This window comes from Agelaius phoeniceus, chromosome 10, assembly GCF_051311805.1.
Source record: "Agelaius phoeniceus isolate bAgePho1 chromosome 10, bAgePho1.hap1, whole genome shotgun sequence".
NCBI lineage: Eukaryota > Metazoa > Chordata > Aves > Passeriformes > Icteridae > Agelaius > Agelaius phoeniceus.
Window position 1 is genome coordinate 5,527,098 of NC_135274.1, and position 25,498 is coordinate 5,552,595.

The 25,498-nt window shown below is 56.4% G+C and overlaps 4 protein-coding genes across 7 annotated transcripts; 3 read left to right on the forward strand and 1 right to left on the reverse strand.

The window, feature by feature from the left end:
• The first annotated feature begins 900 nt into the window (after positions 1 to 900).
• On the forward strand, positions 901 to 4,798 carry ESPNL (espin like). The gene is made up of 4 exons (XM_077183649.1): positions 901 to 1,098; positions 2,703 to 2,754; positions 3,078 to 3,475; positions 3,543 to 4,798. Exons 1-4 carry the CDS (start codon positions 901 to 903, stop codon positions 4,788 to 4,790), a joined length of 1,896 nt encoding a protein of 631 aa, XP_077039764.1. The 3' UTR covers positions 4,791 to 4,798.
• A 99-nt stretch (positions 4,799 to 4,897) lies between these two features.
• KLHL30 (kelch like family member 30) lies at positions 4,898 to 9,306 on the forward strand. 2 transcript variants are annotated; one of them, XM_077183671.1, is made up of 8 exons: positions 4,898 to 5,441; positions 5,583 to 6,423; positions 6,504 to 6,672; positions 6,865 to 6,951; positions 7,155 to 7,310; positions 7,397 to 7,585; positions 8,102 to 8,247; positions 8,567 to 9,306. In XM_077183671.1, exons 1-8 carry the CDS (start codon positions 5,167 to 5,169, stop codon positions 8,816 to 8,818), a joined length of 2,115 nt encoding a protein of 704 aa, XP_077039786.1. In that variant the 5' UTR covers positions 4,898 to 5,166; the 3' UTR covers positions 8,819 to 9,306. The 2 variants fall into 2 exon arrangements, with proteins under 2 accessions (XP_077039786.1, XP_054495567.2); XM_054639592.2 differs by having other exon boundaries at positions 5,301 to 6,423.
• Positions 9,307 to 9,507: 201 nt separating this feature from the next.
• ERFE (erythroferrone) lies at positions 9,508 to 11,282 on the forward strand. Of its 2 annotated transcripts, none has more exons than XM_077183674.1 (6): positions 9,508 to 9,840; positions 9,970 to 10,142; positions 10,236 to 10,344; positions 10,416 to 10,506; positions 10,599 to 10,677; positions 11,051 to 11,282. In XM_077183674.1, the coding sequence occupies exons 1-6, from the start codon at positions 9,528 to 9,530 to the stop codon at positions 11,162 to 11,164; spliced, it is 879 nt and encodes a 292-aa protein (XP_077039789.1). In that variant the 5' UTR covers positions 9,508 to 9,527; the 3' UTR covers positions 11,165 to 11,282. The 2 variants fall into 2 exon arrangements, with proteins under 2 accessions (XP_077039789.1, XP_077039790.1); XM_077183675.1 differs by having other exon boundaries at positions 10,974 to 11,196.
• A 2,758-nt stretch (positions 11,283 to 14,040) lies between these two features.
• ILKAP (ILK associated serine/threonine phosphatase) lies at positions 14,041 to 25,455 on the reverse strand. 2 transcript variants are annotated; one of them, XM_054639303.2, is made up of 12 exons: positions 25,300 to 25,455; positions 24,658 to 24,723; positions 24,207 to 24,263; positions 23,322 to 23,447; positions 22,363 to 22,489; positions 21,458 to 21,564; positions 20,900 to 20,993; positions 19,029 to 19,116; positions 17,727 to 17,848; positions 15,922 to 16,041; positions 14,580 to 14,661; positions 14,041 to 14,291 (listed from the first exon to the last, which is right to left on the reverse strand). In XM_054639303.2, the coding sequence occupies exons 1-12, from the start codon at positions 25,340 to 25,342 to the stop codon at positions 14,151 to 14,153; spliced, it is 1,173 nt and encodes a 390-aa protein (XP_054495278.1). In that variant the 5' UTR covers positions 25,343 to 25,455; the 3' UTR covers positions 14,041 to 14,150. The 2 variants fall into 2 exon arrangements, with proteins under 2 accessions (XP_054495278.1, XP_077039788.1); XM_077183673.1 differs by lacking the exon at positions 24,658 to 24,723 and having other exon boundaries at positions 25,300 to 25,427.
• Between the last annotated feature and the right edge of the window lie 43 nt (positions 25,456 to 25,498).

Sequence of the window (25,498 nt, forward strand, 5' to 3'; positions counted from 1 at the left end):
ATTCCCTTGATTTACACTGCTTTTGAGATATCAAAGATATGACATATAAAGTTTAGACTGATAGGAACATCCTGAAGTTCAACCAAGGGCTGAGCAGAGTCCCCGCCCTGGGGAGGTGCAGCCCCAGCACACGGCATGGAGAGCAGCTCTGCAGGGCAGGTCCTCTGCAGGTCCTGGTGGGTGTGACAGGCACAGCAGGGACTGCCTGGAAGGGATCTGGGCAAACACTGAGGTGTGCAGCCCACTGCCAGGTGGGCTTTGTGCCACAGGATCTGTCTGTGGATGGGGAGCTCCTGGGTGTGCCCCTCAGAACCCCGTGATGTCACCAGAGCCAGCATCACTCACCTGCAGTGGGTAACCATAAACAAACTGTGACCAGCAGCACTGGGCAGTGCCAGAGCACCCAGGCTGTGACCCACGGCAGCCGAGGAGCTTCAGAGTGCTGCCAGAGACTGAGGAACCTCAGAGTGCTGCCAGTGACTGAGGAACCTCAGAGTGACAGCAGTGACTGAGGAACCTCTGAATAACAGCAGTGACTGAGGAACCTCAGAGTGCTGCCAGTGACTGAGGAACCTCCGAGTGACAGCAGTGACTGAGGAACCTCTGAGTGCTGCCAGTGACTGAGGAACCTCTGAATAACAGCAGTGACTGAGGAACCTCTGAGTGACAGCAGTGACTGAGGAACCTCTGAGTGACAGCAGTGACTGAGGAACCTCTGAGTCCTGCCAGTGACTGAGGAACCTCTGAGTGCTGCCAGTGACTGAGGAACCTCTGAATGACAGCAGTGACTGAGGAATCTCTGAGTCCCACGAGAGGCTGAGGAACCTCCGAGTGCCCCGAGTGGAAGCCAAGCCTCCGAGTCCTGCCCGCGGCTGGCCGCAGTCAATTCCGGGAGCAGCAATGTCGGAGGCCAGGGAGGAGCCAGCGGCGCCCCGAGCCGTCCGGGTGTGCCGCATCTGCGTGGATTTCCTGCACAGCCCCGCTGCTGCCGTGGAGCCCTGCGGACACGTGTTCTGCCACGCCTGCATCCAGCCCCAGGCCGCCCCCGACGCCGCCGCCACCTGCCCGACCTGCCAAGGGCCCATCGGGAGCATCCGCGTGCTGCAGGAGCAGGAGAGCCGCCCCGGGCCGGTCCCGCGCCGCCCCCGCCGCCGCCTCCATCCCTTCGTGGTGCGCTGGCGCCAGCGGCAGCAGCGGCAGCAGCAGCAGGAGCAGCAGCAGAACCAGCAGCAGCAGCAGCAGGAGTAGGCAGCTCCTGGAGGGGGCCAGCCCTGGACATTCTCCGATGGGGACAGGGTGCCGAGCCCCCCTGGCCCCAGCAGCATTCCCAGAGAGTGTCAGGGGAGCTGGGCAGAAACGGGCCAGGGCAGGCCTGGCCTCGGGACCACGTGCACCTCCTCCCCTTGATCCCATTTGATGTGGATCCTCCATGGCCCCTCTGAAATGAAAACCAGGATGCTGAGAAGGGCCTCGCCTGGTTTCTTCTGCTCCTTTCTCATTAGTTCAGGACTGGGGGAGTGAAAGCTGTGGGAGAGGGAAGGATATGGCTGTGGGAACTTGGACAGAGGGTGAGATAAGGCTGAAGAACTGGTGGAGAGGGAATAATGTGGATGTTGGAACTGGAGAGAGGCTGTCCATGATTGGTTGTTTCTGTGCTGCTTTGCTCATCCTTCTGGGTATGCAGCCAGGAAATGGAGAAGGGAAAGGGAAAGGGAAAGGGAAAGGGAAAGGGAAAGGGAAAGGGAAAGAAGGGAAAGGGGAGTCCCCCAAGACTCTCTGAGCAGATCCCAAAGGGGCCGGTGCCTGCTTTCCTGAGAAACAGGGTGAGAAAAGAAGCAGAGATGGAGGTTTAGGGTAGAACTTCCTCTCCCCTCTCATGCTCCTGCACACCCTTGCACTGTGGAAAGCTGAAATCCCGGGAGGTGCTCTCCAGGCTGGGGGAGACAGCCCTGGCACAATCTTCTGCCAAAGGGCTTTCAGCAAATTCCCCCCTCCTACAGCAAAGCATAACCTGCTTGTGCTGTGGCTCTACTGCTGGGCAGCATAAGCTTATCCTCCCTGTGAGAGCTGGGTGTCAGCCTGCACTGGGGCCAGGGAAGCTTGGGAGGCTGACTCTGTAATGGATCCTCGCCAGCTAATCGGTGTTTATAGGCTTAGATCTGCTGCTTCTTAATTTTATTCCAGCCCCTCGATTGAATTTCTCACATGTAAGTGAGCCCCACGAGTCCATCCTAGCCATATATAATGGATGGTGGTGGAGGGAAAGAACACAAATGTGGCTGAATGCCAGTAACCGATGCCCAGGCAGCGGTGCAGCAGAACCCTCTGCTGAGCATCCCCCGCTGCCAGAGCCTGCCCTCAGTGCCCCTGGGCAAGATGTTTCCTTTGTCCCCAGCACCTGGCCTGGGGCCATGACCAGCCTCGACCATTCTCCATTGGCCCCAAGAGGAGGACAAGGCTTGGAGCCAAGTCACCAAGCCACTATCTCCAGGAACGGCGCCAGTTCCACCCACTGAGCCCTGGTGCTGCCACTCGATGCCCCATCAAATATTAATACAATGCTCAATGCCTCTGTGCCCTGCCCCAGCACTGCAGGGCTGCCCGAGCACTCCAACCTCCCCTCCTGCCCTATATTGCCCATTGCTCCCCACACAGGGACGTTGGGGGTGCAGCCACACCACCTCTGGGTGTTCCCTGAGCAGGGCACGACAGCACCCGACCCCCTTCAGCAGCCAGCTCAGCCCCCCGCAGCAGGTAAGAGCCCACTGGGGCTGGGGGAATGGGCACCCCCATCCCCGAGGAGTGCCAGCCTGTCACCCCAGGGAGCGGGAGGACGGGCTGGGGCCACGAGATGCCCGGAGAAGGGATGGCAGCCATGAGGCGGCCCCGGGCTCGGTCCTTGCCTGCAGGGGGATAGCGGGCAGCAGGGATTCCCCAGCTCCGTCCTGTCCTCTGAAGGAATCAGATCCACCCGTGGCGGGTTCTCCCTAAGGTCCGGGGTGATGTGTCGGGTCACCCCTCAGCTGGGGGGGCCCTGGAGGTGTTGGGGCCCACCTCCCGTTGCTGCCCTCCCTCAGGAGGAGGCCCGCGCCTCTGCCCCCAGCAGCCGCCCGGCCCGGCAGGGGATGGAGCCCGGCAGGTCGGTGCCGGCGGAGCTGAAGCTCCGCAAGCCCTCGCAGCGGGCCAGGATCCCGGCGCCCTTCCTCGCGCACTCGGTAGGTCGCTGGCTCGGCCCGCGGCCCCCGGCTCGTCCCCTCGGCGGCCGTGCCCCTTCGAGCCCCCCATGACTCTGTCCGCACAGGACGGGGCGCCTGGGCCGGCGGGGCCCCCCAGGCCGGACCCCGCGGAGGTAGACGCGGAATCCCTGGTGCCCACGCACGATGAGCGGGGCCGGCTCATCCCCGAGTGGAAGCGGCAGGTGATGGTGCGGCGGCTGCGGGCCCGACTGGCGGACGAGGACCCGGCGGGAGGGCAGGTACGAGGGGCACGGGGAGCAGAGGGGGCGCGGGCTGTCGGAAGTCGCTGACCGCCTCTCTCCGCAGGATGCAGGCTCCTGGAGCTTCTCGCCCTCCCACCAAGCCGTGCTGGGCCCGTTCGGGGAGCTGCTGACCGAGGCAGACCTGCATCAGTTGGAGAGGGCAGTGGAGAGCCTGCGGCTGCGGCGGCGTGGCGAGGTGTACCAGAGCGAGCTGCGGCGCCTGGTGCGGGAGCTACGCTCCCTCTTGCCCGCGCCGCTGCTCAGCATCTCCGTCCGCAGCCCCCCGCCTGCTCCGGGGCAGCCCCTGCCCCTCTGGTGCGGCCGCCTGGCCGGCGCCGTCAACAGCCTGGCCGCGCTGCTGGGCAACATGGAGGGGCTGCCGGCTCCCCGCGCTGCCGTCGCCGCGCCCGCCGCACCCTCCGCTCTCCCCGCGGCCGGCGGGCAGCCCCGGGAGCCAGGGGGCAGCCTGGCACAGCGGGAGATCCGGCAGTGCGGAGTTTGTGTCCGCAGCCTGCGCGGCGCCTTCGAGCCCGCCTGGGGGGCCGCGGGGAGCGCTCCCGCCGGGGGCGGCGAGGCGGAGGCCGCCAGCGACTCGGGCATCAGCTGCGAGGAGGCGTTTTCCGACGGCGGCTCCCCGCGGCAGGGGAAGCGGCCGGGGCCGGAGTGGGGCAGCTTGAGGAAGGAACGGATCGTGATGCTCTTCCTGAGCCACTGGAGACGCTCCGCGTACGCGCCTTTACGACCCACCGGGGCCGGGGACCCTCGGGAGACAGCGGGGAGCGGGGCCCGGGCTGCGGCGCGCCTGGCCCGGCAGAGAGCGGCCATCCAGAAGCTGCTGAGCGGCTGGCGGGACGCCGCCTCCCGCCGCCCCCCGCCGCCGCCCCCCGCCCGCACCCTGCTCTCCCCGGAGCAGTTCGTGTCGGCGGCGGGGGGCGGCCCGGCCGAGTACGAGAGCCTGTCGCTGGAGCTGTTCATGCTGGGCTATTTCCGCATCTTGGAGCAGGACCTGTCCCCCGAGGAGCGCCGAGGCCGCCACCTGCTCTGCTTCGAGGTGTTTGAGCAGCTGGGCCGGCACGGCTGGCGGGCGGTGCGGGCCTTCCACCGCGCCGTCATCGACGAGATCGCGGCCGGGCGGCGCGGCTGGCGCGACGGCTTCGACGACATCAAGGCTCGGTACTTCGGGACTTCGCACAGCCCGGCCCAGCGGCCCGGGCAGCCCGGCGAGGAGGGGGACGAGATTTGTCGCTACATCGATCGCAGCTTCGCCTTTTGGAAGGAGAAGGAGGCCGAGATCTTCAGCCTGGAGGAGTGATGCCGAGGGGCTCCGGAGGCCGCGGGCTGCAATAAAAACCTTCTCGGTTCTGTCCCAGCTGAGCGAGGCTTTGCGGGGCGGTGAAGAAAGCTGCTAAGCTGGGCGGGCCGCCGCAGCAGCCCAGCTCCCCCTCTCCCCGGGCGGGTGTTTCAGGCCTCGGCTGCCGCCGCGTGTTTACGGCTGCCGCGGGGTGAGATAAAGACCTATATTTATAGCGGCCCCGGCAGTGCGAGCCCGAGGAGCGAGGAGGGGCATCGCGGGGACCCCTGCTGCCGATGGGGTGCAGGGAGGGTGCTGTGGGAGCTTGTCCCTCCAGGCTCGGTGCCCAGCCGACCCCTTCGCGAGGGGGAGGCTTTCCTAAAGGCAGCGACCGAGGATGAGCGGCGGCGAGAGCTCTGCCCGTGCGGTGCCTTTAAGAGCAGGGAGCAGTGTCCAGGTGCCGCCTAAAAATAGCGAGTGCCCCCCGTCCCGGCTGATCCCGTGTCATGCGGCGTGTCCCTGCCCAGCGCCGGGACCGCGGTCCCTTCCCTCCCGCGGGTCGGCCGGGCTGGGGAGCGCTGCTGAGAGCGGGAGCGACCGCGCCGAGAGGGCTCAAATCACCCCGAGAATCATCCCCAAAAGGCCGGGGCCCGGCGGGGCAGCTGCGGCGTGGTGAGGAGAAAACGCGGCCCCCGTGGGAGGGGGGTGCGGGAGGCGCTTGTGCGGCCGCTGCTGTCCCTGACTCGGGCGCTGGGAAGGCGGGAGGATGTCGCGGCAGGACGAGAGGGAGACGCCGTCGCCTTTTCCTAGCAGGGACCCCCTCGCCTCCCGCTGCTCGGGCACCGCCCGCCTGCCAGCCCCCGCGGCCGTCCCCGGCACCATGGTGAGGAACATGGACGACTTTGATTTCTGCCTGCCTTCGCACGCCCAGGGCGTGCTGGAGGGGCTGCAGCAGTTCCGCACCAACCCCAAACTGGCCGACGTGACGCTGGTGGCGGGCGGGCGGGAGTTTCCCTGCCACCGAGGCATCCTGGCCCTCTGCAGCCACTACTTCTATGCCATGTTCTCCGGTGACTTTGCTGAGAGCATCGCAGCACGGGTGGAGCTCAAGGAAGTCGACCCCAGTGCGCTGGAGATGCTGCTTGATTTTGCCTACACGGGAAAGGTCACCATCAACCAGGGCAACGTGGAGGGGCTGATGAGGACCTCCAGCCAGCTCCACTTCCCTGCCATCCAGAAGGTCTGCAGCCGCTACCTCCGGCAGCAGATGGATGCCACCAACTGCCTAGGTATCTGTGAGTTTGGTGAGAGCCACGGCTGCCCTGAGGTCTCCTCCAAGGCCTGGTCTTTCTTGCAGGAGAACTTTGAAGCCGTCTCTCTTCAGGAGGAGTTCCTCCAGCTCTCCAAGGAGAGGCTGGCTGTCTACCTCTCCAATGACCAGCTGCAGGTGCAGGAGGAGCGGAGCCTGGTTGAGGCTGTGCTGCGCTGGGTGCGCCACGACCCGGGATCCCGAGCCCAGTTCCTGCCGGAGCTGCTGGAGCTGACCCACCTTGTCTCGCTGCCTGACCAGTACCTGCAAAACCTCCTCGCCACTGAGCCTCTTGTTCGTGACTCAGATGCCAGCAAGGCCCTCGTCGCCCGCTCCCGCACCATGGTGGGTACCCCCTTCCCTCAATGCCACTCCCTGAGCTGGGAAGGAGGAGCCTCATGGTCCTGTCCTGGCCTCTTCATCAGGGACAGAGTGGCACCGGTGCCCTGAAGAACCCCCCAACCCCACCACAGAAGCTGGAGGAGGTGCTGGTGGTGGTTGGTGGCCGTGTGCTGGAGGATGGTGAGGATGAGGAGAGGGGGCTGGAAATGCCGGCTGCCACCAGGAACTTTGCCTTCTACAACCCCAAGAGCAGTAAGTGCCCCCCACTTCCTCCAGCTCCCTCCATGTTAATTAACCATCTGCCTACCCCGAGGCCACCTCTTGCCAAACTAATGTCAGTTTAGAGAGACACTGGTTGCGTTGGGATGGGCTTGAAACACAGGGGTGGCTTACACAGTGCCATAGCTGGCTGTGGGGTGATTGCTTGGCTCTGCTGTGTTTCAGGGCGATGGATGGCTCTGCCCGACTTCCCTGATTACAACAAGTGGGGCTTTTCCCTGGTGGCTCTGAACAATGATGTGTATGTCACAGGTCAGTGCCAGAGCTGCTGGTGCAGGGTGGGGGCTTCAAGGAGCAGGGATGGGGGACAGGGAACAGTGATATGAGCTCAGAGGCTCCTCTCTGAGCAAAATCCTCTCCTTACTCTCTGCTTGGGCAAATCTGGCCACGGGCAAGGAATACCCAGGGACAGCTGCACTTGGAGAGGGTGGCCCACCTGACCTGTCTCTCTCTAGGTGGCTCCCGGGGCTCCCAGAATGACACGTGGTCAACGACACAGGCCTGGTGTTTCTGCCCCAGGGATGGGGTCTGGCAGCCCATCGCATCCATGCTGAGAGCCCGGACAAACCACACCAGCGCCGTCCTCAACGGCGAGATCTACGTGATCGGGGGTGAGGCTGCAAAGACCCTGGGGGTGCTGCTGGGCTGGGGCTCTATGGGTGCCCCAGGGTGGCTGCAGTGTCCTGTCACCCTGCAGGGACAACAGTGGACGTGGTGGAGGTGGAGCGCTACGACCCATACAACAAGAGCTGGTGTGCCATCAGCCCAGCCCTCAAGTACGTGAGCAATTTTGCAGCTGCCAGCTGCCTGGGCAAGCTCTACCTGGTGGGCTCCTGCGCCGTCAAGTACAACGCGCTCACTCTGCAGTGCTACAACCCCGTTCAAGGTGAGAGCTGGCCCTGCTGCCACCCCGCCAGTGGGACAGGGACTGAGGGGGACCCCCAGGCAGGTGACAGCCCTGGACTGCCAGGCACGGTCCTGTGGGATGTGAGCAGGTGCTGAGAGGCTGTGGTGGTGGCTGTGGTGGGGCTGTTAGCAGCACAAACCTGAGTCACGGGTGCCTGACAAACCCCAGAGCTGAGCTTCAGTGGAGTGCAATCTCTGGGGCATTGGGATGAGCTAAGCAGCTCCCACAGCTGCCTGCCTTAGGGAGAAACTAACACCCTGTGACAATGCCACCTCCTCAAGCAGACTCCTTCCCATCCCACAGCACCAGTACAAGCCACATCCCTACCCCCCTGTGCAAGACCCTCGACTGGGATGGGGACTGTGGTGCCCGTCTGCCTGGCTGGTCTGCCCCCTCCCTTTCAAATTCTCCCTGAAATAGCAGTGCTTTTTTCAGCAATGGCAGCTGCATGGAGAGCCAAGGGTGGGGTGCGCTGCTAATGACTGCTCCTTGCAGATCTGTGGAGTGTGATCACATCTCCCTTCATCCCCAAGTACCTCTCAGCCCCACGCTGTGCCACTCTGCGTGGGCTCATCTACCTCATCGGGGATAACACCAAGAAGGTCCATGTGTACAACCCAGAGGCCAACATCTGGCAGAAGGTGGGATGTGGGACCAGGCACGATCAGCCTCCCAGGGCTATGGGGATGGTGTTCCCAGCTGCCTCCCCTCAGTGCCAGCACCCCTTCTCCCTCCTACCCACTCATCCCTTGGTTCTATTTACACCTGCAGAGCTGAGGGTGCCCCATTCCTTCCTGCCCTACTCCCCATCATACAGGCACGAGGCACCAGAGGCCCCCAAGCCCCACAGAAAGAAAAGATGGGGTAGGGAGACACATCTGGGGGGGGTCACTGTCCTCTGTGGTGGGAGTAGGAGGTCACCCAGGAGTCCCTGCACGTCTCACCCTGTCCCTCACACAGGTGCAGCTCCTACACACCCTGCATGAGAACGGTGGGATGGTGGCACTGGGTGACCGGCTCTTTGTCACCGGTGGCCACTGGAAGGGCATGGACGGGGACTACCGGGTAGAAATGGAGGTGTACGACTGCTCCAAGGACCTCTGGACACGCGAGGGCTCCCTGCCCTGCCTCTGGCTCTTCCACAGCTCCTCCTCCATCTTCATGGACACCTCCAAATGGACAGAACCTTTCCAGGGTGACCATGGGTGGTAGGAGAGCCTCAGTAATGCTTGTCACCCTATGCAGCCATGCTCCCCTTTTCTCTGCTGCCTGTTCAGACTGGTGAGTGGGAGGTGGAAAGCCCTGTGCCAGGCTGGCTGGGGCACCAGGAGCATGTTCTCCCCCACCACTGCAGGGAAAAGGCTTTTCCTTATAAACACGCTTTGGTTAATGCTCTCTTCTTTTCATTTGTGGGTTTGTGTTTTTTTTAGAATTGCATTTCCCACCCCCCCAAACCCTAAAGATTTTAGGGTATTTTAAGTGTGGTTCATCGCATCAAAGCCTGACATTGCTGCTTGTGCATAATCCTGGTTTCTCTGCTGGGATACTCGGCACGCACCCCAGGGAAGTGATCCATGGCCATGGTGAAGCAGCTGGCACCTGGGTGAGCCCCGCTGGTGCGGTGGCTCCTGCCCCAGCCGGTGGCAGAGGGATGGGCGAGCACAAGTTGAGGTTTCCCCGCCGGCTGGGCCCACAGCCAGCCCCGCAGGACGGCTCAGCTGTTCCCGCTCCGCTTGTTCGGTGCTTTCGAGGCGTTACAAGCACGGGGCGCTGAGGAGCCCCGGGGCTGGCACGTCCCTCTCCCGGCGCTGCCCCGCTGGGCCCGCGGGAGCTTTTCCCGGCGGGGCGGCCCCGAGGGCAGAGCCCAGTGGCGAGGCGGGCCCGAGGCGGGGCCGGGCCGCCCTCCGGTAGCGGCGGCGGGATGCGGCTGCCGGAGCTGTGCCTGGCGCTCCTCTACGCCGCCGGCAGCGGCACCGAAGCGCCGCGGGCAGCCCGGGAGCGGCCGCTGGCCCCGGGACGCGGGGAGCCCCGCGTGGATCCCCGGCAGGCGTGGATGCTGCTGGCCGGGAGCCCCGGGAGGGGCAGCGGCGAGCGGGGCCGCGGCGGCTCCGGGGCTCTCACGGCAGCAGCGGGCCCCGGCTCCCCGGGAAAAACAACCGCGGGACCCGGGGCCGGCCCGGCCGCCCCCGCCGTGCCCGAGGAGCTGCTGAGGGAGCTGCAGCTCCTGCTCAGAGGTACCGGGCTGGGGACACAGGGTGGGAGCTGTGGGGACAGCGGGACAAGGCGAAGCAGGGCTGGGCAGCAGAGCCAGGAAAAGTGAAGGTTCCCTTCCTAACGTCAGACTCGGTGGGGTTCGGGGTCAGGCACGGCAAAGATGTGCAGGACAGCTGGGGAAGGGTCTAAGGAGGAGCAAAGCAGCAAAGGCAGCGGCCAGGCCGGGGCCCAGCGTCGTGTGGAAGCAGCTTTCCATTGCCAAACGCGTGCAGACATCGCTGTGGAGCAGAAGGCGTGGCAGGAGCTGGGACCGTTCTACATTGTGAGTGCCCAGCCTGCCCCTTTTCCCTGTCTGCAGGGGCACCTGTCCTGGCACAGGGACTCCTCCTCTAACTCGAGCCATTCCCTATGCCAGCCTGAGAGGGAGGAGATGTTCCACCGTGGCCCGGGGCTGAACCTGACCAGCGGGCAGTACACAGCCCCCCTTGCAGGATTCTACACCTTCAGCAGCACGCTGCACATCGGTGAGGCCTCCGACAGCCCCGCGGCGCTGCCGGGGCAGGCTGGGATGGCCTCACCCCCCGCTCTGTCCCAGCGCGCAGGGAGCCGCGGAGGAAGAGGCAGGGATGCCGAGGGAGCCGCCTGCGGGTGCTGATCTGTGTGCAGTCCTGCTGCCAGCACAACAGGTACGGGCCAGGGCCAGGGAGGGGGAAAGGAGCCCAGCACCGCTGGGAAAGGAGGGGCTGCTCCCCCCACCACTGCCCTTGCTCTTCTGCAGCCATCTGGAGAGTGTGTCCCAGCTGGAGAGCAGCGGGGACCTTTTCACCATCTCTGTCACGGGCACCCTTTACCTGCAGGTGAGTGGGGCCAGCTCCACTGGCACAGTGCTGGGCAGGAAGGTGCCTTCCATGGCCCCAGGCCAGGGCTGGGCATCAGGTCCCAGAGACAATCAGGTCAGAGCTCTGCTAGGGCACAGCCTGTGGCTGGGCTGCCCTAAAGGCCTTGTGCTGCTCTTTTCCCAGAAGGAAGGGGAGGGGCAGCTCCTCCAGCTCTTGGTTGCTGTGTGCAGGCAGAGCTCTCTCCTTGGCCCTGCCAGGCCATGCCTGGTGCCCGGGGGAGGTGTCCTGCCCTGCTAACCCCTCTCTCCCCCCAGGCTGGCCAGTATGCCTCTGTCTTTGTGGACAACACTGCAGGCTCTCCTCTCACCATTCAAAGTGGCTCCGATTTCAGTGCTGTGCTGCTGGGAGTGTGAAGAGGCTGAACCGTGCTGAACCTGTGCCAGGAGCAGCCACACCCTTCCCTGTGCCAGCCACCATCGTCTCCCCTGCTCAGCACCCAGCCTAAGGAAGACCATTTGCTCATACAGGGAGCTGCAGTCTGGTCTGACACTGCTCGTGCTGCAGAACCAGCTGAAGATGGACAAAAGATCATGAAGAAGAAGAAGATGATGATGATGATGATGATGATGATAGTAATAAAGCAGCCTGAGCAGGACCTAAAGGCATTCACTTTTATCTGAAGGCTAGACCTAGAAGTTTATCTTGGAAAACACTGCTGACAGTGGCAGCAGATGGCTGCCTGGGGCTCAGCTCCCACCGTGCCTGGTACAAAGCCCCACAGGTCCATTTTTGCCCTTGGTGGACTTCCCTTCCCTGCCCAGACTTAGTCTCAGCAGCCCAGGCCAGATTCTGCATTGCTTTAGCTCCCTGCAGTGTGTGAGCAGGGGCTTCTGGCAGGAGCCAACATCTTTCCCACCAATCACCAAAGCAAAGTCCCAACAATGCTGCATGTTGGATTAAAGCAAATTCCTGCGCCGTGGCTTTGCAGAGCAGGCACTCCCTGCCTGTGGCACAGGGCCTGGCTGTGGCAGCCCAGATAGAGCCCAGCTCTTTGCTCTGGCAGTGATAGCTGCCCCTGGGCTCAGCAGGGCACAGGCTACGTGACACAGCCAGGGCTGCACCAGGAACGGTGAGCGTTTGATTTCCCAGTAGCACTCAGAGCTGGGCAAGTGGTGCCAGCAGCACTGCAAGATAGCCTGAGCTAACAGCCCCACCTTCTCCCAGGGATGTCCCTGCCCTTCTCCACGGGCTGCATCTCCTTGAGGAGCCTGGTGAAGGAGCTGTTAATGCAGCAGTTCATGGGTAGGGGTGTTTGGGTCTGGAAAAAGGGGGAGCTGAGAAGGGAAAGCAAGTTGCCTTTCTGAAATTTGCCATCAGGGTTTATTTTGCCACAAACAGAAGCAACTCTATGCTGCTCTGGGCTCTCCAAATTTGCCTTTCAAGAGTAGAAACAGGAGAGTGTGCTGCTAACAAAGGCATTCCCTCCCAGCTCATCCTGCACTGCAACCTTACACCAAAACACACAGGAATGGCTGGGAGCATAACAAGCTGGCAGAGGACAAGCACTACCCAAAATCTGTGCCAGAGGGCCACTTCCTTCCTCAGTGCTCTGCAGGAGATGCAGAGAGTCAGTGTGCACCCTCAGCCCATGAAGTGTAACTCACTACTGCTGGAGCAGAAATAGAATTAAGATGGTCAAGCCACCTGTCCCAAACAGGACAGCCATCGTGTGCTCCAGCAAACAGCCCAGGAGCTGGGACCAAATCCCAGAGTTCCAGGGGTACAGAAAACAGAAAGGAGCCAGGGAAGCCTCACAGCCCTGCACAAAACAGCAGGCACCACCCTGCCCTTGCCCCCATCCCCTGGGACTACAGCTGTGCCTCATCAGAGCAAGGAGGCAACCACAATGCACATCCCTCAGCCCACCTCCCTCCCTGGGAGCCCCCTCACACACAGGGTGGGAAATGGGAAACTTCAGGGCTTAGGTAGCCCAATCCATTTAGCTTTCATTCTGTCATTTGGTCTTAGGCCAAATTTTCTCTGGAAAACAGCACACTGACTGCAGCAACAGCTGGCAGAGGCACTGAGACAGGATGAGATACCAGACACTAATTAGTACCTAAAACCTGAGATGCCTTCTCCTCAGATAGCACACAGAGCCTGCCTGCAGCTCAGCTGCCTTTTCACCAAGTCCATTTGGTGAAAATGCTTTTTCCAAAAAACATCAGGAGCAAACTCCAGCCATGTTTTCCATACAAACTTTGTGGTAAAACTCCAATGTGTTCTGCAAGCACAGGGCAGGTATGCTGCTGCTCTGCAAGGGTGTTTGTGTCCCTCAGCTGCAAGCAACCTCACAGCCCAGCTTCAGAGCCAGATTTCCTACCCAGTGTGAAGGACAGCTCATACCAGATCCCAAACTGATGGCCTGGAGGATCTCACAGTCTGTATGGTAGAGCCTGTCTGAGTCCTGGAACTCCTGACTCTCCCAGGGACTTGCACAAAGCTCAAGGATGTGGACAGCAGAACTGTCCCATTAAAAGCTGGCACAGCTGATGCCCCCAGATGCCTCCTGGTAGCACCCCTGCCAAGTGAATTCACTGTGTTTGCAGAGACATTCAACACTAAGTGAGCTAAACCTGTAGGAAAGGCATTTTGTGCTGTTCTTGTGAGCAAGCAAAGGCTTCCTAAAGATAAGGAAAGCCCCATATCTCTCTCAAGGAAGACACCAAGGCGATGTGATGAAGGAGAGAAAGTTAAAAGATACAGACTCTAGCTGGCTCACAGAATGATGTGGCTCCTTGTTCACCTATTGAGAACTTTGTTTCTTTCTTATGACCAATGGGCAGTGAATGTGCCTGTTAAGTGAAATGTGAATATCTTTGAAAAACTATAAAAGTAACATGTTGCTCTAATAAATCTCTCTTGCACACCCTTCTGATGGAGCCTTGGTGCTTTGTGCCGTGCCATGCTCTAGAGTGACAGCAGCTGTCAGACACATTTTCTGAAAAATCCTTTCCTTAGGATTTTTCCTCCTGAGAAGCTGAGAGGCCTCAGGAATGACATGTAAACAATGGTTATCTGCTGCTGTGGAATGCAACAGGTGGGTCTGGGATTGGTCTCATGGGGATGTTTCTAATTAATGGCCAATCACAGTCAGCTGGCTTGGACAGAGAGTCTGGGACAGCTGCCTTTGTTTTCATTCTGCCCTTTCTATTCTTAGCTTAGCCAGCCTTCTGAGGAGAACCTTTTCTTCTATTCTTTGAGTATAGTTTTAATATAATATAGATGATAAAATAATAAATCAAGCCTTCTGAAACATGGGGTCAGGATAAGGAAAGAGACGAGGATCTAAGACCCCTGCGAACACCGTTACAATCAAGCTATTAGAAAAAACCCCATCTTTATTTACACTGGAGAGCACCCAGCAGGAGCCAGGCTCCTGCAGGCACACATGCATGCCCACAGAGCTCTCCCCTGGCTGAGCAGGTGCCTCAGTGCTCGATGCGCACCAGCATGACGGTGACGTTGTCGGCCGAGCCGCGCTGCACGGCCTTGCTGGCCAGCCTGTTACACGCGGCCTCGTAGCGAGCGTCGGCCTCCAGCCTCCCTTCTCTCATCTGGATATTCTTATCCTGTTGGGACAGAGCAATCTCACTGCTCCCAGCAAAGGTGGGGTGTTGTATTGTGTTCTTATATGTTTTAATTGCATTAAGTTGTACTTTGGTTTATCCCAGTTTCCCCCCCTGTTATATTGGTTCTGCCCTTGCTGCCGCCTGCGACAGTGGGGTTGTGTTTTCCAAACACTGGGAAGCAAAACAAATGCAGACAGCCTAGGGGATACCTAGAGGACACTCTGGCAGAAGCCCATTTTGTGCCCTCTGCAGTGACAAACCCAGCCCTCCCATGCCACTTCTCCTCACCTCCAGGCAGGACACAATGAAGTTCACAGCTTCTTCTGGTGTAAAGACTTTAAAGAGGCCATCACACGCTATCAGAATGAACCTGGAAATCAAGTGGAGACAGATTCCAAGGCTGAATTTTTGGCTTCTCAACCACAACAAAATCACTCCAATCTATTTTATGAACATCCACACTTGGATCCAAAGGGAAGATGCTGTAAAAGCTCATCTGAAAATCCCTTGGGACCTACTATTCATGGCAATTCAAAATACAGGGCAAAGAGCCAGGCAACTAATGCAAGGCCTTGATCAGGACATCCTGGCTGTGCTACAACACTGGCAAGATCATGTATGATCCTGGTCAAATGCTCCATTGTTTTTCTAAGAACTGCTTCTTTCCTTTGAGTCCTTTTCATTCATGTATTATCCCTGTGAAGCAGCTAATGCAAGGAAATAGAGAAACAATGATGAATCCCTCATGTACATCACTTTACATTTCTACACTCCTGAGGTATGTGGTAATTTAAATATGAAAATTCAAAAGAAAAACACATGACACAACTGTGATCAGAAAACTCTGACACAAAATACTGCCACAGGCTGCAGAAGGTTGAGGAGATACAAAGCCCAAGGCAAGGGCAGCACCCCCCTTAGGATGGGGAGGCAGCCTGCAGTGCACTCCCTGCCTGCACAGGGAATTGTATTAACCAGGAGCCCTAACCTGAGTCCCCAGGGCAAGGAAAACTACAACAAACCCACAGAAGTGGTCAGTCTGCACATGCCTCTGAAGACATCATTTCAGTGCATGATACTCAAGAGTATCTTTAGAAATATTTTAGTGGATCACTTGATATGGAACTCTAATCCCAGAAAAAGCAGCAGTACTGGGTTACACTCACCTCTGAGAGTCTGCAGGGCCATACTGACACAAAAGCTCACTGCAATTTGTCGTTGCCAATCATATCATGGAAAAGTATCTCAAATCTTCAAATATCACAGCTGAATGCAAAAGTCTTTATTGGCACCACAGCTGCTAAAAACAACTCCTGGACAGAATGGAGACCCAAGAACTCAAGCCTCAACTACCTGCTTGAACACTGATTTGTGAACTTAATCAGAGCACAGACGACATCTAAGGCCTGTGTATGCTATTGCTATGAGGCTGGTTCCTCCAAGAGGAGCCTGCCCAGCATCTTGGCAGAGCAGCAGATTATCCCACTGTTGTAATAAGGAACAGAAGCAGAGAGACAGCAGCAGTAAGAGCATCCTCTAATTCTGGGGGGATCAGTCTGAAGTGCCTTGGCTCTCACAGCAGAGCAAACAGGGCTGGGACAGACTGCCCCTGTGCAAGGGCACACGTTACCTGTCATTGTGTGTGAGCTGGCAGCGTTTGATGTCTGGCACAGAGATGACACCGCAGCGCTTGTACTGGCCATCCCCAATGGAGCGGGACACCTCCAGCACTCCCAGCACTCTCCCGTCCCTGCACGAGGAAAGAAAGCACTCAGAGCCTCCCCACGTGTGCATTTCACTGCACTGCCTGCTGGGCACAGCGTGCACCCATCTGCTTGTACAGACAATGACCCACTTCCCCAGCAAGCTCAAATCTTCCCTTTAAAGTCCCCTTCCCTTTCTGTATGTTTGTGTGAAGCTCTGGGAAACAAGTGAGGAGGAAATGAAGTCAGGAGACTTCAAGGCTGTTTTCTGTCACCCTGCCCTAACTCAAAGCCTGCTTAGCCTAGCAAACTGGGGCAGTAAAATTATATGTGAGCTGAACTCCCAGTGACATAGTTTGAATAGAGATTATTTTTTGGCAAGATATCCAGCAAACTGCTCTTCACTAGAAGCAGAGTGGCAGAGACAAGAGGTCTGAGTCAGCAGCCCCTCCTGTGTCCTGTCTGAGGACACCAACCCCTACAGACTGGCCCAGCTGCAGGCAGTTCCCAGGAGTGAGAAACACAACATGCTCCTGATCACTTGGCCTTTAGTAACCACTGATTGCAGCAAGCAGTTTCTGTGAAACCTGCATTACAACACCCCTTAGGAAACACCTCAAGCTTTTCTAACTAACAAAGCTCCCTAGGAAACAGCTTCCCACACTTCACCTTTCTAACCATAAAGCATCTTCTCCCCAAAAAGGCTCTTCTGTGCCCTCTGAGAATACACAAAGCTCATTCATCTCATAGTCCAAGCAGCCCTGCTTGAGATAAAAGCAAGAAGCAAGGCATGTCACAGAGAAGAGATCTGACACTCACACACTTTGTGGCTTATCTCCTGGGCCCAAAATACTGAAGTGCAAGCAGTGGGAGAGGCTCCCAGGCAGTCAGGGATCAGTTCTTAAAGGAGCTAACAGACACTGGGCATCTCTTTGCCATGTGCAAAGAGATCAGTGCTGAGTGTAAGTGGCAGCATGTGCTCCCCAGAGATAAGGGGAACAAAGCGCTCCAGACACGGCAGCACAACAGAACTGAGCCCACCCCTCTCCAGCCTGGGTGCATTTTGCTTCCACAGGCATGAAGATACTTCACCTCCACTGAATCCTTTCTTTGTGAAGATGCCACTAAATCAAGAAACAGCCCCCAAAGAAGAGAGAGAACCTAGCCACGGAAATAAGACTCAGCTGTTGTGTTTGGCACCCACTCCCCAAACAGCCATGAACTCCTTTTTGCACGGGAACATTAAGATAATCACATTTTGGCTCCAGAAAACTCCCTCCTAATGCACAGAGCCTCAGTGTATATAGTAATCCCAGGGGAGCAACACCAATGGACATTGAGGGCTTTTTGTGCTCTCTCAAACCATGCCCCCTATCACAGGACAAGGACAGAGGAGTCATGCTGCAAGGAAATTAATTCTGTTCAGCACCACAGAGTGCAGAAAGCACTTCCTCAACAATCCAATCCAGCTCTGTAGGCCCAAACCTGTAGGTCAAGCTTAAGCCTGCCTATGCTGGTATCCCACTGCCAGGCCCTCACATGGCACCTGCCCTGGCCATCCTAAGGCTCTGGGAACCACCAACCAGCCCCAGTAACTGAATCCTTACAGGCCTCAAGCAGCAACACATTCTCTCATCCTGCATACTGGGCTCAGGAAGCTTCAAAACCTCAGCGCTCATGCCCCAAATCAGGCTGGGGTTTGGATCAGCTCATTCACACCTCAGGCACTCACCTGACGTTTCCCCCAGCTTTCTGTATCCGCATCCTCTCCTCGTACTGGGTGGGGTTGTGCTCCTTGCTGAGGCTCAGGGCCGTGTGCTTCTGGCTCTCCTCATTGTAGCGACACAGAATCGCCTGTGCTGACAAAAAACCACCATCAAACAACAGCCCAGCTGCAGCACAGCTTCTGGAGACAGCCCCAAACTGCACTGAATGGTGCCACATCAGGCCAGGGACTGGTGGCCAGGGGTGATTCTCAGGGCTCATTGCTAGGCAGGAGGTGCTGCTCTGTGCTTTGATCAGTGATCTGGATGCAAATGTCAAATGCAGCATTACCAAGTTTGCTGGTGATACCACACTGGGAGTGCTGTGGGCTCTCTGGAGGGAGGAGAGGCCTTGCAGCCAGGGCAATGCCAGTGGCACAGAACTGCTGAGTCCAAGTGCTGGGCTCTGCATTCAGGGGGAGCAAGGCTGGGCACGAGGCTGAGCTGGGAGGGGAGAGGCTGGGGAGCAGCCCCTGGAAGGGTCTGGGGTGCTGGGGCAGCAGCTCAGCAGGAGCCATAGCCAGGAGGGCAGGTGGCATCCTGGGGACACTGACACAGGAGAGGGCATGGCCTGGCTGTGCTCAGCTCTGGGCAGCCTCACCCAGAGAGCTCCAGGGTCAGGGATGGGGGAAGGGGCTCGAGTGTGCCCAGGAGAACCAGGCTGGGGCTGGGAGGTGTGACCTGGGAGGAGGCTGAGGGCTCTGGCTTTGTCTGCTTTGGACAGAAGGAGGCTGAGGCACAGCCCCATCCCCTCTGCAGCTTCCTGAGGAGGGGGCACGGAGAGGGAAGGGCTGATCTCATGGGAATGCTGCTCTCAAAGCAGGGCCAGGGAGGTTCAGGCTGGACATTAGGAAGTGTTTCTTTATAGAGCAATAATCAAACACTGCACCAGGCTCCCTGGAGAGATGGTTGATGCCCCAGACTGTCTGTGCTCAAGAGGCATTTGAGCAGTGGTGTAACTTTAGAGCAGCCCTGAACTGGTCAAGCAGTTGGACCAGATGGTTGTCATAGGGCCCTTCCAACTGAAATATTCAAAGATTCTCTTCTTGATCCTGTGAGATATTTAGCACTACCAAGAGAGAACCTTCACACACCACTGCATTACACTATGGGAGACAACACAGAAGTACTCTGAACCCACCCAAAGCAAGATGCTTTGTAGGAACAGTTGAGTAGCTCATGACAACTCAGACATCCCAAACAAACTAACAAAAAACCCACAAAGCTCTGGGCAGAATAAAGATGCCACCAGTGGTCTCCATTCTGCTTACCCGGCTGTCCCCGAGGTTGGCTATGTAGAGAATATTGTCAACAGCCAGGACACAAGTAGCTGTGGAGCCATCCTTCCACGCTGGCTTCCTGAAGGGAACAAAAATGGGATTACTAAAGGGGAAAAACAACACTTAAGAAGTTACAGAGTGTTCCTGGGGACTCAAAGCAGTGTCCTGTGCCAACACAGCAATCAGGTGGCACAAGCCCACAGCAGCTGCCTGCCAGCAGCTCAGGTTGGTGACAAACAACAAACTGGACAGGGACAGAGGAACTACACAGGCTGCAGATTTCTGAATGCACAGCCCATGCCCAGCTGGTGCAAATGCTGCCAACCACAGCTCCCATACCAACTCTTCCTCACACTCAGCTCCCAGGAAACCTCATGTGTGAGCAGAGCAGGCTCAGCCCTGATGGCTGCCCAAAAGCTACAGCATCACAAGCAAACAAAACCCCCACACTCCTCCTTGGGAAGCTTCTTTGCACCAAAACTCTGAAGCAGAAATTCCTTCTTTTTTGCTTACATTCTCCTCCTTTTCTCACAGTATCCCTGCTCCACCTCAGCCCTCACCACCCCACCTCAGCAGCAGCACCACCACTCCTTCAGTTGTTCTCCTCCTGTTTCACTTCCTGTAGTTAAGCTTTTATCTCTAGAGCTCGAGGTAAAATGAGAAGCATTTCTTAGATTACAGCTGCCATACTAGTCCTGTCCACAAAAAGCTTGGCTATGATGCCATACTTCATTGAGAGACTAATTTCTAGACATATTTCACCCAGTTTTTCCTTACTTTGAAAGTGTGGCTGCATGAACATGATTCATTTCACCACCAATACAGCTATTGCTAGCAATCCTTAGTCATAAGTCATGCTTCTGACCAGGGGCTGGTTTGAGAAGGACACTATTGATAGTTCTTGACAGACTCAAGAAAGCATCCTCCTTGTGCCTGGTCAAACCTGTTGTTTTGATTCAGCTTAAGAGACTGAGCCAGTTTGCAATTTACTTAAAATTGGAAGCTTTCAGGGAATCAAATGCATCAACAGTGTCTCCAACTGTGAGAGAGGGGTCATTGTGAAATAGTAACAAGAAAAATCCCAAACCAAATGTTTGTGAAGGACTGGTAACAAAGTGACTGTGTTTGAAATGCAATCTGTATCTTCCCTAGTCCACACTAGGGACACACATTCAGTGTGTCAGTTCAGCAGAGACTGAGAGAAGGGTGCTTGGCACTCCACACCCAGCTGCAAGGCAGGCTGGCATTTACCCCACACAGGGACATTCTTCATAACATCTTTGTTTTCTCAAGAAGAAAGCAAGATTTAAATTTACATTGAGAGATGTAGGTCTTTCAACACAGGGCATGAAAAGCTACCTCAGGGATGTTTCCAGCCTGACAAGCAGAGCTCTAAAGAAAGCTGAGTGGCCTCTACAGAGCCCCTCCTGCCACACACTGAAGCCATCAACAGAGAGACCCCACTCAGGCAGCACAGGACAAATCCCTTCAGCAACATGGCAAGTCTTTAAAAAGAAATCAAACAATCCTTATAAGGATTGAGGTGGTCCTTGGACCTGTTTTGCTTCCATCCTTTAAGGACAGAGGTGGTCCTTGGACCTGTTTTGCTTCCTTCCTTTGCAGAAACATTTTATTCTAAGGGATCCTATAGACCACTGGCCACAGAGTAAGAGTGGAACATGCCATGATCTAGTTCTAGCCAGTACTCAGCTGGCAGAGGCACAGCCTGGCACAGTGGAGCTGTGTGGAGTTTTGCCAAAGCACAGGAATGACACAATGAAGGTTTCCTCTGCCCTGCTCACAGCTCAGACCTCAGAGATGCACAGTAAGAAATACAATTAGCAGAAAGCATTTGCACTTACTGGCTGGATGCCTGCTTTAGAAACTCCTCATCTGTGTGTTTGAAGGTGTCCAAAAGGCATCTCTTCACAGTTTTTTCCACGCTGGCTACCTCGCCTGTCAGACAAAACAGCATCTAAGCTCCAAGTAAAACATATCTGATCTATCCTAGTCTGTCCCTTTGCTCATCCAACATTCAGTCAGGCAGTGCATCTCTTGGACTCTGCAGAGCAGCTGGGGCAAATCCTGGGCTTACCCTACCAGAAATCCATGCAGTAGGGTATGTGGAGTTTATGACATAAATCTCTCCACCACAGGAGGATTTTCATATTTGATGTGGCACTGCCAAAACTGGCAACAGCACATCCCACACTTGTTTAGTGAGTCACAGCTGGCTACTTGCACCCTTGTGCCAAAAAGGCTTCCAGCCCTCTTCCCCAGCAGACACAGCAGTCTTGCAAGCCCTCTGGTAATAAGGGATGGGTACTGTAGGACTACACCCAAACAGATCAGCTTCCCTACCCACTGCCAAGACAGAAAAGGTGATGGTTGTCATACAGCCATTATTCCACTCCTCTCACCTTTAGGAAATTTCTTTATCAGGTTTTGGTGCAGATTCTGTGCTGCAAATTTGGAGGCTCGCACTCCGCCGTGGCCATCAAAAACAGCGAAGTACGAGACACGTGTGCTGTGGGGGAACAAAAGGCAGCAGGAGGAGGCTGAGAAGGGCCACAGGCCAGGGAATGGCAACAAGAACATCCCTCTCCAAACCACCCTGCCCTGTGTCAGCCACTCCAGAAATCCTGCACTCCAAGGCACAAAAGGCAGCAGGTCTCTGAGCTCATATATTCAGCATTTACATGGTTTATGTGTTCTAGCACTGAACTGAGAACTTTCTTGTAATTTTCCACTTCTCAAGAAAATGAAGGGCTAAAGGGTTTACAGACCTCAACTTGGCATAAAAGCAAATAAACATTTTACCTCAAGGACATTGCAGCTCTCCAGCATTACAGACATCAGTTTAGCCAATCCTACAGCACCTTCCATGCCTAAGCTTGTTCCAACTATGCTACAGACAAAAAACTTGGATCTCTCAAAACACAATCCTCTTGGGACAGTACTAGTTCAGAAGCTAAATCCAGTATCAAGGTGATGCTCGAGAACATTCTTTTCATTTTACATACCCACCTACATTTGGGTAATAGAGGATCAACATCCAGAGTTATCAAGCCCTCATGGTGCTCATAAAGTCAGTGACTGAATCCACTAAGCACCCCTCAAAGGAAGGTGTTTGTACACAGCAGCCCTGTGAATTGCCTGGGAACACACCAGATCTCCCATAACAAGCCCAAACCATGCACCACAAGAGAGGCAGACAAGAGCATCAGCTGTTGAAAACAAAAAGGATCATCCCCTGGGCTTAGCTGAAGCAAGCTGGGGCTCCCTCAGCCCCAGGATGGCTGTTCTGGCAGCTGGGCCCACTCACATTTGGGAGGGCAGAGGCCGGCACTCCTCGGTGATGTCGTTTAAGATGACGTGTGCATCCTGCATGTCTTCCCTCTCACCTTTTCTCTCTGCCACGTAACCCTTCAGGCCAAGAATGCCCACTGATCCTAAAGGGGAACAAAGCAGACACACACATGCAAATCAAACTCCTCTGTCTCCTCAGCTCAGGCTAAAAACCACAAAGGGCAGTGCAGGTGCAGCCCTCGTCCTGCAACAAAACCTCTGCTGCTGAGCAGGCCATGTTCCCTTTGTAACATGGGCTTTTATGTGCCCCCAAGGTCAGCAGCTCTAAAAGCAGCCTGCCCTCATTTTGGCAGGCAGCTGTAGCCAAGCAGGACTGCTGGGCATTGGACAGGAGTCTAAAACAGGAGCAGGGGACAGGGTGGGCAGGGGAGGCACGGGGCTGAACCTGCAGCTTAATAAAGCCCAGCTTTAGAGAGTGCACTAAGGACAGGAAATCCAGGTCTGATGCTCCCAGGACACATCCTTTCCTTTGTACCCCTGAACACATCTCACTCCCAAAGCTGCAACACAGCACACACAGGCACTGGAGGCACAAAGGCCCTGTGTGTAACAAGCCTGTCTGTCCCCCTCTCTGGCATCCTTAGCAGCCAGCAGAGATTTGGGGATGTGGCAGAAGAAAATGGTGTGGATCCAGCGTTACAGAGGTTCCACACCAATCCCCCTGTCGGCAGCACAAGCACTCATCTTGCTGAGGGCCTGCTGCCCAGCAGGGACAGAAACAAGGCCCAGGTGAAGGAGACAGACAGAGCCAGGAAGCTTAAAGAGCTGCCACAGACCCCTGCAGCAGTTTGTTTCCTACAACAGACTGAAAAGGCAAGCAGACTGAAGAACCAAAGCTCAGCTTTGTTCTGGACTTACTCAGCCCAACGCCAAAAGTACAAATTGAGTACATTTGTTTTCAAACTGTCTGAAAACCTTTACAAACTTTCTTTTCCACAAGTTCTTCCCTGCCATTCTTCTCTTCCTCCTCCTCCAAGGACTTTCTCTTCTGTCCTTTCTCTTGGCTCTCTGCTGATGAGACTTGCTTAGTAGCACTGGAGGCTGAAAGAAAGCAAAAATGCAGGTGGCTAAAGTGTTCCAGGACTGTTTTTCTTGCATAAATTCAGCAGCAAGTCCTTTTATACCAAAGCACACTCAGGAGTGCAGGCTCACACACACAGCATTAAGTGACCACAGTTACTATGAACAACACACAGGTTTTATTCCTTAGCTACCAGGTTTGTTTTTTAATTTCTTTTTGCAGTTAATTGCTCAGGAAGTTAATGCTACAGGCTGGAACATTTCTATATTATTATTATCCTCTCTGATCTCTGCCCACAACAATGCAGAGGAACTTATTTTATTACTCTGAACATGCATATTTTTTAGAAGGTTCAGAAGAAGGCTACAAATTAAAGCAAGCAAGCAAAAACCTGATGTCAGAACTGTGGCTTTGTCCTTCTGGAGACTGAGGCTCCTATGGGCATAGTGAATTTTCTCAGCTCCTCCCAGGTGACAGCAAGCCCATGGCTGCATGCACAAAGCCTTCCAGAGCAGCAGCCAGGGCAGTGGCTGCACCAGGGCACTTCCCCCCCAAAGCAGGGAGCTTTCAGACAGACAACCATGGTCCCCAAAAGACAGGAATGTACTTCTGGGAACAGGCCTATTTTTAAGATTCAGAATCCTGATTTAAACAATTGGGCCACAAATTGCCAACTGGACTGGAGAAATAAGCACCAGGGTAACTTGCTATGTGCCCAACACACCAGGCTGCACGCTGGGCTTTTCCCAGAGAGGCTGATGAGGGACACAGCTCCTTACCTGGGTCACCACTGCTGGCTGGTGGGAGACCATCGAAGAGCAAAGAGCCTTCTTTTCCTGGAGCACAAGAAGACAAAAACAATTAAATACCTTTGTTCCTTTCATGGAATAATGCTTTGCCTATGTTTCTCCTGAGGTGAAAAAATGAGGTCAGTTTACCAAAGAGAGCCAAATTTCTACTTCCATTACAAGTTGGGTAAATCCAGACTTTGCATTTGCTCCAGGGAACATTTTTTAAGGAATGTTTCATAGAATATATGTGGAACATCTATAACACCCTGGTTACAAAAAAACCAAACAGGATGCAGCTGGTCTGCATGCCAGCACTGATAACTCTACTGTCTTTATTCTGCCTAACAAAGAACAGGATTCACACACATTTCATCTGAAAGAGATGCTGATGCAGGAAACACGGAAAACGAAACTAATGGTAGGAACAGAGCACCCATACCTGAGTCAGCACTGCTGGATGGTGGGAGATCATCAAACAGCAGAGGCCCTTTTTGGGCATCTTTCCCTGCAAGGCACCAGGGCAGAGTAAGGAACCAGTGCAGGCACTCCTGGGGGAGCTGCTCTGAAAGGACTGTCCCCAGGCCAGCACACGTGTGGTAAACCAGGACAGCCTTACTTCCATCTGTAATTTTAGCAGCTGCTACACAAGCAAAATAACCACCTGCCTGGGGCTGAGATGAATTTTTGTCTTGAGAACAGGCTTTTGGGGTTTGTTTTTTTCTAGCAATGCCCTAAGCACAGCAGCACAGTGAGAGGCAAGACTCCAACATGGTCTAAACCGCGGGGAGCTGCAGTTCATACAGAACATGCAAAACCACGGTATAAGCTGCAGCGGGGGGAGTCCCAGGGAAAACAAAACCACAAAACCCACCAAACCCGGCATTTTCTCCAGCGATTTTTAACCCGTCCCCTCACGCTCCCCCTCGCCCCTCAAGCTCCCCGTGGCGGCGGCCTGGCAGCGCGCGGAGCCACGCTGCCCACGGCCGAGCTGCAGCAGGCCCGCGGCCCCTCAGGCGAGCCCACGGGCCGCGGCCGGGCAGGCCCGACGGACCGCGCGGGCCCGAGCGGGTCGCGGCCTCACCCGCGGCGGCCCCGGGCTCGGGCAGGTCCCCGAACAGGTCCATGGCCGCCGCTCGCTGCCGCCCGCCCGCCGCCGGCCCAACCCGCACCCGCGGCGGGCCGGAAACGGGCCCGCGCCCCGCCGGCAGCGGAAACACCGCGCCGCCCCGCCCACAGCGGCACGTGCCCGCCGTCTGCACCAATCGCAAGCGGGATCGCGC